The sequence below is a fragment of the Lactuca sativa genome, chromosome 4 (assembly GCF_002870075.4).
Source record: "Lactuca sativa cultivar Salinas chromosome 4, Lsat_Salinas_v11, whole genome shotgun sequence".
NCBI classification, from domain to species: domain Eukaryota; kingdom Viridiplantae; phylum Streptophyta; class Magnoliopsida; order Asterales; family Asteraceae; genus Lactuca; species Lactuca sativa.
Window position 1 is genome coordinate 126835113 of NC_056626.2, and position 13176 is coordinate 126848288.

A 13176-nucleotide genomic window follows, 5' to 3' on the forward strand; every position below is an offset into this window, starting at 1 on the left:
ATCATAGGATTGATCCAATTCAGCATTTACCATTTCTTCTAATTCAGATTGACTATCATCGTCATAAAACATATCGGCATTCTCCCCCTCGACTGATGAGCTTTCAGGTGTATCTTGACTTTCCAGTGCTACAGGACTTTCGGGTGCAGTTAAGCTTTCGAGAGCTACAGTACCTTCGGGTGCAGTAGAGCTTTCGGGTGCAGCTGGAGAAGAGTTATCCCCCTCAACTTGTGAACTCGGCTGTTTTGAAGAAGATGGATTATCCCCCTCAACTGAAGCACCGTGCTGAGGAGGTTCATTTGGAATTGATACTTCTTCATCCATTCGTTTGGCAGCGTCTTTGACGATTTGCTTCAGATGGTCAACTTTGTTGTCTGCTGCATTGGCTTCTGAGAGAGTAGCCTTCTCCGGTTCATCGAATAACTCCACAAACTGCTCAAATAAATATGCAATTGAGGTCGTGACTTGGCCTGTTTGAGAGAAAATTTCTCCAACTGTTTCTTCAGTGGCCTTCAGCTTCTTGACGTAGCTGTCATCGAAAGTCACATAATACGTTTCTTCAATCTTCCTCGAACGCTTGTTCAAAACCCTGTATGCTTTTGCAGTAAGAGAGTATCCCATAAAAATCCCTTCATCGGCTTTAACGTCAAACTTGTTACGATGTTCTTTGGAATTGAAGATGAAGCATCGTGAGCCGAATACATGGAAGAATTTAACGTTTGGCTTCCCGTTGTTGATGATCTCATAAGGAGTAAGAGTTGAACGCTTATTGAGATAGGACCTGTTCTGCGTAAAACATGTTGCAGCAATAGCATCAGCCTAGAAATATAGAGGTAGAGAAGCGAAACTTAACATGGTTCGAGCCGCCTCACACAAAGATCGGTTTTGTCTTTCGACAATTCCGTTTTGTTGAGGGGTGTAGGGGGCTGAGAAGTTGTGACTGGTTCCTTTTTCTGCCAAAAAGTCTTCAAATTCTTTATTTTTGAACTCCAGCCCATTTTCGCTTCTGATGTTACGAACGACTTTCCTCAGTTGCACTTCAACCTGCTTAATAAACATCTTTAGCTTGAGAATTGCCTCAGATTTGTGCTTCAGAAAGAACACCCATGTAAAACGTGAAAAGTCATCGACAATAACAAGAATATACTTGCTACCGCCAATGCTTTCGATAGATGATGGACCACACAAATCAACGTGAATTAACTCAAGTGGTTCAACGACTTTAGTGTTTATAATGGATGGGTGACTTTGACGACTCTGTTTCCCCAATTCACACGTAGCACATAAATGTTCTCGATCAAACTTGAGCAATGGAAGACCCCGAACATGACCTCCTGTGACAAGTTTGTTGATATCCTTGAAATTGAGATGGGAGAGCCTTCGGTGCCACAATCAGCTTTCGTCAGAATGTGCTTTGGATAACAGACAGATAGCTGGATTTCCTTTGATAGGTTTGAGATTGAGAGGAAACATTTCGCCTTTGCGCTCTGATTTGAGAATCACTCTTTTTGTTTTCTTCTCAATTATTTCCGAACCCTCATCGTCAAATGAAACTTTAAGACCGGTACCTCCAACAACCTGAGATACACTGATGAGGTTATGTTGTAGCCCTTCAATGTACGCAACCTTTCTAATCATGAAGTCTCCATTTGTTATCATCCCATAACCTTTTATCGTGCCATATGAGTTGTTCCCAAACTTGACATTCCCGCCGTTTGGAAGAGATCGATATTCTCTCAGCTCTTCCTTCCTTCCTGTCATGTGACGTGAGCAGCCACTGTCAATATACCATTCTTCGTCGAACTGCTCGTCACTGATAACCTGCAAAAATCAAGAAGATTTAGGAACCCAAAGTTTCTTGGGTCCACGTGAGCCTTTCACAGGAACAGGAATAGTAAGAGAAATGTCAACAAGATATGTTCTTTTTATTAAAGTTGTTTCATCTTTCTTCTTAATAGTGAAAACTTTAATTTTGTTAGGATTTATTACATTCGGTTTGGATTCAGGTTCAGGCGTTTGGGCCTTGGAATGCTTTTGATCATTCTTGACTGAGGAAACCTTCGATTTTCCTTTCAAATCTGTTGAAGACTTTGGATTTTGAGTTTGAACAGAATTGGATTTAGAATGGGGTTGAGAAGAATTAGAATGAGAGAATTTAGACTGAGAAGTTTTCTTGACTTGAGGTTCTAAGTGACCCTTTTGTTTTTGGTCATTTGTGGGACCGAACCTTGAATCTCGATAGCTTTTGCTCTCGGAACTGAACCTATGCTTTCGGTAGCTGGTGTTCTCTGAACCGAACCTTTCCTTTTGGATGTTATTCCTTTCTTGTGGCCTGACAGTGCTTTTCTCTGACTTTGAATTTTTGTCATGATAAGAGAAATGGGCGTGTTGAGATCGCCAAAACTGTTTTCACTCTGAGAGATTCTTTTTGTATCTCAGATTCCTTTGTTGCTTTTGATCCTTCACTTGCTTTGGCTGTCGGTGGATGTTGGGTTTTTGCTTTTGCTTCCTGTCATCCGGTTCACTTTTAACAGATGATGTTTCGCTTGTAGGAGTGACTTCTTCTACAGGAACTTCTTTTGTACCACTAGTACTTGGCACATCGGTAGCTGGTGTTCTCTGAACCGAACCTTTCCTTTTGGATGTTATTCCTTTCTTGTGGCCTGACAGTGCTTTTCTCTGACTTTGAATTTTTGTCATGATAAGAGAAATGGGCGTGTTGAGATCGCCAAAACTGTTTTCGCTCTGAGAGATTCTTTTTGTATCTCATATTCCTTTGTTGCTTTTGATCCTTCACTTGCTTTGGCTGTCGGTGGATGTTGGGTTTTTGCTTTTGCTTCCTGTCATCCGGTTCACTTTTAACAGATGACGTTTCGCTTGTAGGAGTGACTTCTTCTACAGGAACTTCTTTTGTACCACTAGTACTTGGCACATCGAAGTTGTCAGGCTTGTTTAGTGGCTCTGGCACATATCTGCCTTTGGTTTTCCAGGACGTTCGCTCTGACAAACCAACGGTTTCGTCAGCATTGTCTATAGGAGCAGACCAGAAAAACTCATCACAGCCATCTGGATTATCTTCGTTTACTATGGCGGTGAGTTCGGCTGTCTGATGTTCGGTTACTCCTGTGACCTTATACACCTGATTTGGTGTTGTTCTCACCTTTTGGTACACAACAGCCTTTTCTTCAAGAATCGGGGACTTATTTTGGGACAAACGAACAAACTCCACAGAATTTTCAGAAATAAGATTTTTGTGGTTTTCGGGTTTGCTCTTGACAAACTCAGAACAGTCAACTTCATCCTCTATAGAAATTACGCTCATATCATCATCCTCATTAAGCTCAGATACGTTTTCAACATCAATTTTATTTTCTGAGCTCAAGTTGGCATTCAATGAGTCAAATTTTTGTATGGTTTCGGTCCTTAGTTTCAGTTTATCGTTTTCATCCAAAAGGTTTTTCAGCATGTCCTTATGGTCCTTGGACTTTATAAAAGATTCGATTTTGTCCAGACCATACATATAAGTCGGATTCACATCATCAGACAAAACTACACTTTCGCAATTATATGCTTCAGCATCGATTTCATCCTCCTTAAACTCAAGGAAGGGCAAAATCATGCGATGAATTTTCTGCCCTATTTCACAGTTCAGATGAAGTTGAGTGATGTTAGCATAAAGACGTTTAGCAATTAAACAAAAAACATTTCTCTGTTTCAGAAGTTTTAAATTGTCTCTTTGTAAATAAATGTTTTCGTCCTTAGATTTAATCAGCTCCGACTCCTTCAGCTCTATCCACATCCTCTGTTCCTCACTCTTGGATGACACCCTGCTTATTTGGTCAATTAGGTTAGAATTGGTGACCCGTGTTTGAGTTAAACTGCTATCTAGATTTGAGATTCTTGAATTTAAGCTTTTTAATTCTTTTTCATATGAATTTTGTGGGACTTCGAATGAAACAAAAACGGATTGTACCTTCTTGATCAATTCATCAAGCTCATTGATCTGCACATTGAGAGGTTTTGCTGTGAAGCATAAGTCCTCTCGCTCATTGGTGTCCTTTTTCCCACCGTCTGTATTGTATCCCCTCATTTGAGATACGTCTGTCACCATCAAACACTTCCCACTGCTTTCATCACCTCTTGCAACATACGACTTTCCATGAGATGGCTTCCTGACTTCATCATCCTCTAAGTCGGTTGACCAGACCTGCATGCCACCGAACTCATCATCCGCTGCCGAACCCTGCACAATTAAAGCATTCATCGAAGGGTTAGTAGCAACTTTCTTTCTCTTGATCTCTTCCAACTTTTTCATCAACACAGCCTCTTCATCTTTTTCCTCATCCTTCTCAGCCATTTTCTTTAGGACACAGTCTTTGGCATAGTGGTTCTTTCCTCCATAATAGTAGCAGTTCACACCAGAATCTCCTTCAACTTTCACCTCTTTCTTTCGCTCTTCTGTCTTCGGTTCCTCCTTAACCTTTTCAGAACTGTAGCTTCCCTGCCAATTTCGGTTCTTATTGGTAGGGAACCTTTTCTTAATGAACCTCTTTGGATTCGACACCATCATTGCATAGTCTTCAGAAGTAAGATCATAGTCTTCTAAGTTGAGATCTTCATCTTCTACCACACTTTTGCTTTTAGACAGGAGTGCCAAGGACCCCAAACTTGAGACCACATTTTTCTCTTGCAAGATAATCTTTTCTTGGGATTTCAGAATCCCCACCAGCTTTGCCAATGAATAAGATTTAAATTGCTCATGAGCTTTAACAGTGGACACAACCGCTCTCCACTCGGATCTAAGGCCATTCAAAAAGGTTACTTTTTGTTCAATCAGCTTCCTTTCTATATCGTGTTTGATCATCTTGCTGAGAAGATGATTGAAGCGATCAAACGTCTGAGTAACAGTTTCATCAGAATTCTATTTAAATTCACCAAACTCAGACAAAAGCAAGGTCTGAATAGAATGCTCCAAATCTTCATCTGTGGAATATAGCTCTCGCAGCCTATCCCAGATTTCTTTAGCGGTGCTGCATGAACTCACCAGCCTGAATGTATCTGATTGAAGAGCGAATCGAATCAGCCTCAATGCTTTAATGTTGCACTGAAACTTTTCCTTTTCGTCTTGAGCAACATCCTTTACGTCCTTTAACAGATCATTATACTCTTTCTGAGTTTTAATGATTTTTGATGTTCCTGAGTGAGCAAATGGTCCAGAAACGATTGCTTCCCAAATAAGGTATCCATTGTCTTCAGATCTGATGACATAATCTTCAAAATGATGCGCCCAGACTTCGTAATCCTGGGTGTAAAGAATAGGAATCTTCGTCGTTGATCCAATGTTGTTTGAGATGTTGATGGGATTAGATTGTGACTCGTCCATGCTTAATCGTTTAGCCTGTTTGAAAGATCAGACTTGTAATATGTAATATTAGGGCAAAACAAATAAATGCTGAGTTACGTCAATTATGGAATGACGGCTCAATAAATATTAGTTAATGCGGAATAACCCTAATCGCAAACTCTTTCACAGAAAAGATGTGTATGAATTACACAGCCTCCTGCTCTGATACCAATTGATGAGTTATAAAATAACTCTTTGATCGATTAGATCTTTGTAACAGGTAAGTAATGAACGTAAAGATAGTAAAAACGAAACACAAGTATGAATCAGAATGTGTCGAATGATTAGATTACTCGATCCTCAGTAGAGCTCGACTAAGAACTTCCACTGTAGAGGATTCTAGGGTTACAAAATAAGAACGATGAATATGCTGAACAAAACTTCTCTAATCGTTTCTAATCCTTTCTGATCATCTTGTTCTAGGATGCATGCAAGCATCAATTTATACTAAACCTTACAAAACTCACGGATGGACAGGCCCATACCGGAGATAAACATTGGACTAGCTAACGAGCCCAATAGACGCAACACTATACTGATCCTAACAATAATGTTTGTGTAAATCGATTATTAAAAAGGTTTGAAATATATATACAAGTCAATATGATGAAAATTAGCAGGTAATCAATTGAAATCCCATTTAAACTTAAAATAGAAGATATTAAGCTTCAAAGTGTATTGGTTCATAATAATATCCGAAACTTTTGAAATTTAAAATTAATAGTTTCCGAGATTTCAACATATAATATATTTGGAAAGTAATTATGAATGGAAATACAGCCTAAATTTAAGGTTTACATTAATAAGGAACCAATTTTGTAGTTGTAAGTTTGGAAAGAATTCAAGTATCATTTTCATTCAATTCCTACATTTAATTTCCTAATATAAAGGGTTGACTTCTTGTTTGATCAAGGTGACGTAAGCAAATTGATCTAAGGGTGTAAAACTTATAAAAAAAACACAATCAACGGCTCAGATTGTAAGGTTTCTCTTTTAATAATATTTAGAGATTTATTGTTATAAAATCTTGTTTGTGGAATAACAAACTCAGTGGCTTAAGCCAAATATTAAGAAGATTACCTTTAAACTTAAAACAAATTTACAATAATAGACTTGGTCAACATAGTTTGTTATTTAAACTTAAAACAAAATGACAATAATAGACTTGGTCAACATAGTTTGTTACGAACAATTAAAAAAATTATTGTTATAAAATCTTGTTTGTGGAATAACAAACTCAGTGGCTTAAGCCAAAGATTAAGGGATGAAGAAGTAACTTTTTAGCCAAAATCTAACCGGTAAAGTCAAATATTGGGATCCTATTGCAAATTTGCAAAGTATGATGATTTAATGTGTATATACTTTTAAAAATAGCTGTAATATAATTGTATCATGCTGCAAAACAGAACTAATCAATATGATTCCAAACAATTTTTTTTTAATTAGGGTAAAGATCCTAAATGTTAATGGATTATAAGAAAGTTTGGTAGTAGAAATCAAAATTAGTACCTCTAAATCAGTAAGATTGCAATGATGGATGAATCCAGAAATATAATCATAGTATGTGTAGGTGGTAAGAATGCCATCGGCTGTGTTCTGACTATTGTTGTCTTCAAATTTGAAGAACACATTAGTGTTTTTTTTGACTTAATACACAACGGACTCAATTAATTTAGAAAGAATGAGTACCAAATATGCAACCAACAGACCACATGTCAACATCTGTTGAATAATGAGTAGCACCCAAAAGGACTTCTGGAGCTCTATACTAAATGGTTAATATCTGAAATGATACAAGTTATTTAACAATCTTCAAATTAACTTTTTTTAAGAATTTTAACCATTTTGTCAATCGAAATGGTACTTTTTTTAGAATTTTCACCCAAGAGGACTGTCTTCGAATCTTTGTTTACACCTTACTTCACATCCAACAGCTTGTTTGATTTCGTTAATCGCAGTCAAATCCAAAAGAATCAATACCATTTCGATTTGATTACTAAAAAACCATAGATAGAAACATAAATCGGATACGCATAATATAAACCTAAAACCCAAATAAGAGTGATTCAAATCAAAATTCTCGCTAGAATAATCAAAATGGAAAACGAGTTGCAGATTCATAAAAATTCAAATACCTTTAGAAGAAGAAAAGCGCAATGGAAATAATCTGTGGTAGTGAATCTCAATTTCAAGTTGTTGGTGACAAACACGATGCAGGAGATGCATTGATAGAGAAGAACATGGATAGAAATTGGAGAGACCATCGGCTATTGAGGAGGAAGAACATAGATAGAAATTGGAGAGATCATCGGCTCTTGATATTATCTTCATCAGAGAGAGAAAGAGGAAGAGAGCAATCCCTATTTTAGCGGAAAAATGGTTATAGACGGTAACAAATGCGTGTTTGTAGTTCTCTTTTGTTACGATGACATCAACGAAATTGATCCAATGGTTTAAAATAATCAATGAAAAACATTGAAGGGGCCAGATTATTTTAAGTGATGTAATTAGGTTTCAATTTTAATTAGGGGTGAGCAAACCTAAACCAAAAAACCGAGAAACCGACAAAACCGAAACCGAAAAAACCGAAATCGAAGCAAAACCGACGGTTTGGGTTTGATATTTTTAGAAACCGAAAAATCGGGTTCGGGTTCGGTTTGTAACCAGAAACCGATCCATCCAACCCAAGAAACCGACCCATACTTAAAACTGACAAACCGCCCCAAGAAACTGACCCATCCAACCCGAGAAACCACCCATACTTGATTGTGTTTTAGTTGTAATAGACTATTTCGGGCTTTAGTTGTAAGTTTTAATTGACTATTTGTTGTAAGACTCATGTTTTTTGAAGTACTTAACTTCAATTTGTTATTTTTTGAAGTATCTAACTTGTTGCTTTATTTATGGAAAATGGGTTAAAACCTTAAACCCAGAACCCGTGAGTGTATGGATTGAACCCAAGAAACCGAAAAACCGCCCAAACCGACCTCAGAACCCAAGAAACCGAACCGACCAGAAACCGATCCTATTGGATTCTAAAAACCAGAAACCGACCATTTATGGGTTGGATTGGGTTTGAGTCCAAAACCGACCCAAACCGACCCATGGACACCCCTAATTTTAATATATATAAAGATAATTAATGTTTCAACTTTTACTATCAACCGTATAAGTAAATACATATGAATTATTTGATTAGAGGCTAAATATGAATTGTATATGCTCCGAAACCTGGTATCTACTTTTTGGCACTCCTCTACATAATTTTACATTGTGTTTTTTTATTTATAATTGACGGCAAGGATGAATTTGTAAAAAGAATAGGGTTCGTTTCAACATTTCATGTTTCTTGAGGGCCTTTGACGTAACCCAATAAAAGATAAGGGTCGTGTAAGACAATAGGCTTAAACTTGCTGGTCAGTTTTACATATAAAGGAACCCTAGGTTCTTTGCTTCGTAATTCAGGACTCTCTGCTAATCAAATCAATCTTTCACAAATCGGAACATCTTTTGGATCATCGTAAGTTAATTAGCTCCTTTTTCTTGTTCTTCAACGTCCATATTATGATTCTTCGATCAAATACACTGTATTAACATAAATTAGGGCCAGAAATTTAGGGATTTTTTTCTTGAATCTCACTCGTGTTTGTCCCCACTGCCTTTTGTCATTACCAACAGGTGTTCGTAAGTGGAGGAAGAATGGCAACAAATGAACAACCCAAGGCTGCTAATGAAGAAGCTAAGATTGATCTGTTTGAAGATGACGATGAGTTTGAAGAGTTTGCAATCGATCAAGGTAAACTATCATTCCTAACTTGTACAACAAGTTTTCTACTTCTCGTACAATTTCATTGTTGTTCTTTATGCAAAAGTAGTTAAAAGATACATACATGTAGCTTGACTATGGATGTTTTTATTTCTTGGATTAGTTATTCTGACAACAGAGATCAATTCCACAAAAAACTCTAAAATTAGATATCCGTAAACTCCATATGTCTATCAAGCTTTGATTTTAATCATTTTGTAAGCTACAGTGAATTGAAAACGAAACGATTTATCTGAAAGTTGAAGGAGTTATGGTGAGTTTTTCTTTTGATCTAAATCATATGTATGTTGTTACAGAGTGGGATGTAAAGGAAGAAGGAAATGAAGTAACTCAACAATGGGAAGATGATTGGGATGATGATGATGTGAATGATGACTTCTCTCTACAGCTGAGGAGGGAACTGGAAAGCAACAACGAGAAGAAGTGAATATGTAATTCCATTTGCAGATTCAGGTGTGATTGTTTTTCTGGTATAAAATCTTGAGTTGTGAATCTTATGCACATTTTATTTTAAAATTGTTGCTTTAACCAAATGAAGAATTTGAAATTCTTTTGAAATGTTGATTGTGTTTGTATATGTGGGTGATAGAAACATTGTTGTTCTTTTGATTTTGTTCATAGGAGTGTTTGATAGTCAGTTATATGATTATTGAAAATGTTGATTTTGATTTCTTTATAATCAAAATCAATTGTTTTGAGGAACAGCTAGTAATCACTTTGAAATTCTTTAAAAAATCCTTGAAAAACTTTACTAGAATCACTTTGAAATTTACGACAGGTTATTGCTTCTATCTGTTTATTATATTTCTCAATATATTTAGGATGTGTTTGGTTTACCTTTTTTTAAGACAAAAGTGATTTTAGGAGGGACAATGACTTATTAAGGTAATTAACTTTTCGTTATGTTCACATCTGGATAACTATCTTTTTTCTGTACATATTTTGGTAACAAACTTATTGGAAGTGTCTTCACATATGACTATTATGACCTGCTATAGCAGGTTAAATCCTAGATGTGAATGCTTTTAAGAAGTTCGTTAGATGTATAAAAAAAATAGTTACCTAAATATAAACAAAACAAAAAATAAAAGTAAATTACACGAATGGTCCCTTTGGTTTGGGGGAATTTGTGTTTTTGGTCCCTAACTTATTTTTTTTTTAACTCGGATAGTCCCTACTGTTTATTTTGTTACGCGTTTTGTCCATGTCTTACCTAAAATGACTATTTTACCCTTATTAATTTATTTTTTTAATTAATTTTCTTATTTATGTATTTATTTTTTATATATTTAAAAAAAACTAATAGACCCCACATATCCGTATCTCCTCACCATAAACCTCAAACCACATTTGAGAAATTTAATTTGGATGGTCCTTATTGTTTATTTTTGTTATGTGTTTGATCATTATCTTACCTAAAAATACTATTGTGCCCTTATTAATTTATTTTTTAATTAATTTTCTTATTTATATATTTATTTTTTATATATATTTAAAAAAATTAATAGACCCCACATATCTGTATCTTTTCACCGTAAACCTAAAACCATATTAAATTTAATTTGGGTCTTACCGATAACCATCATATCTCTCATCCTCCACAACTTCTATTTTTTTCCATCTTTAGTAACATCGACGTCTTCACTATTTTTTTTTTGGTACTTCAACTTTGGCGAACCAACACAATAACCTACTGTCTTTTCATCTTTAGTGGGTTGTGGTGGACCGAAAAAAGAACTTAAGAAGGATGATGAAGACGTAACAAAATTAATAAGTGCACAATAGTCTTTTTAGGTAAGACAGAAACCAAGTTCGTAACAAAATTAAACAGTAGGGATCATCCGAGTTAAAAAAATAAATTAATTAAAAAATAAACAGTATGGATCAAGATACAAATATGTGGGGTCTATTAATTTTTTTAAATATGTAAAAAAAATAAATACATAAATAAGAAAATTAATTAAAAAATAAATTAATAAGGGCACAATAGACCTTTTAGGTAATATAGGGACCAAATGCGCAACAAAATTAAACAGTAGGGACCATCCAAGTTAAAAAAATAAGTTAGGGAACAAAAACACAAATTTCCCCAACCCACAGGGACCATTCGTGTAATTTACTTTTACTTTTTGTTTTGTTCATATTTGAGTTACTATTTTTTTTTTTACACATTTAGTTAATGAACTTGTTGAAAGCATTCATATTTAGGAGTTAACATACTATAGCAGGTCATAATGGTCATATGTGAACATTTCCAACAAGTTTGTTACCTAGATGTATACAAAAAAAAATAGTTACCCAGATGTGAAAATACCGAAAAGTTAATTACCTTAATAAGTCATTTTCCCATATATTAATTATATTAATATTATTTTTTATATTACTATTAAAAAACATTGAACGGTTATTAAATTCAATTTTTTTTTAAAATGGCAATTATGCAAAAATAAAAAGATTATGCAATGGTTTTAGATACCAAATAAAGGGATATATACAGTAAAGTCCCAATATTTTCATCGATTTGACAAGAAAGTCTTAAACTTTATTTTTTTGACAGTAAAGTCCAAATTACCGGCAGTTTTTGACACTTTTACCCTTTTTTCCCGGTTAGCCGGTAATTAGGACTTTTTTGTCAACAAAATAAAGTTTAGGACTTTCTTGTCAAATCGTCAATTAGGACTTTACTGTCAAAAAAATAAAGTTTAGGACTTTTTTGTCAAATCGTTGAAAATATTGGGACTTTAGTGTATATATAACTTTTTTGGTTAGAAATTTAATGGTATGATACTCTTTAAGCATAAGAGTTATTGAAACCTTCACTAATCTGCTAGATCGTATTGAAATCCTTAACGTTTTGCTTCTTGTTAAATCGTTTTTTTAATCTCAAGAAACCGACATTGAAAAAAATTGAGATAATCAAGAAAGAAAGAAAGAACCAGGGTAGTGTTGACTTTTTGCAACTTCAAAAATGGAGAAATAAGAAACCAAAAAAAAAAACGAAATTGCCATTCTTTCCTTTCTCCACATTCACACCCTTTTGACTAGACATGTGTTATTTGTGTTTGTATAAAGCCAGGGCAATTTCGTTTTTTTAGGTTTCTAATTTCTCCATTTTTGAGACTGCAAAAAGCCAACACAACCCTGGTTCTTTCTTTCTTTCTTGATTATCTGAATTTTTTTCAATGTCTGTTTGTTGAGATTAAAAAAACGATTTATCAAGAAGCAAACGTAAAGGATTTCAATAGGATCTAGCTGATTAGAGAAGGTTTCAATAACTCTTATGCTTAAAGAGTATCATACCATTAAATTTCTAACAAAAAAATATATATATTCACTAAAGTCCCAATATTTTCAACGATTTGACAAAAAAGTCCTAAACTTTATTTTTTTGACAGTAAAGTCCTAATTGACGATTTGACAAGAAAGTCCTAAACTTTATTTTGTTGACAAAAAAGTCCAAATTACCGGCTAACCGGGAAAAAAGGGTAAAAGTGTCAAAAACTGCCGGTAATTTGGATTTTACTGTTTAAAAAAATAAAATTTAGGACTTTCTTGTCAAATCGATGAAAATATTGGGATTTTACTGTATATATCCCCCAAATAAAAGCCGTACTTATACAAAAGTAAAAAGATATAAACAATTTAATTTCACATAATTGTGATTAAATTTTTATACGGTTTCAAACCTTAAAATTATAATGATAATAAATTTTATATATGTTTAGTTTTTGGATATAAAAGTTAAAATTTAGTACGCATGGTTTAACAAAGAAATCATAAAAGAAAAAAAAGGAAAAAATAAACCTGTAAGTTATTTTATTTTTTTCTTTAGGTAAAAAATCATAAAAAATAATAAATAAAAATGAGGAGTCTATCTTAAAATATAAAAGAGAAAATAAGGCGTCTATCTTAAAAAATTTAAAAAAAAAATCAAAGAAATCATAAA

General features: G+C 34.5%; 1 protein-coding gene across 1 annotated transcript; it reads left to right on the plus strand.

Annotated features, from left to right (window-relative positions):
• Positions 1-8778: 8778 nt before the first annotated feature.
• On the plus strand, positions 8779-9807 carry LOC111891683 (protein DSS1 HOMOLOG ON CHROMOSOME V). Its single transcript, XM_023887753.2, has 3 exons — positions 8779-8924; positions 9083-9200; positions 9527-9807. The coding sequence occupies exons 2-3, from the start codon at positions 9104-9106 to the stop codon at positions 9655-9657; spliced, it is 228 nt and encodes a 75-aa protein (XP_023743521.1). The 5' UTR covers positions 8779-8924; positions 9083-9103; the 3' UTR covers positions 9658-9807.
• Positions 9808-13176: the final 3369 nt, after the last annotated feature.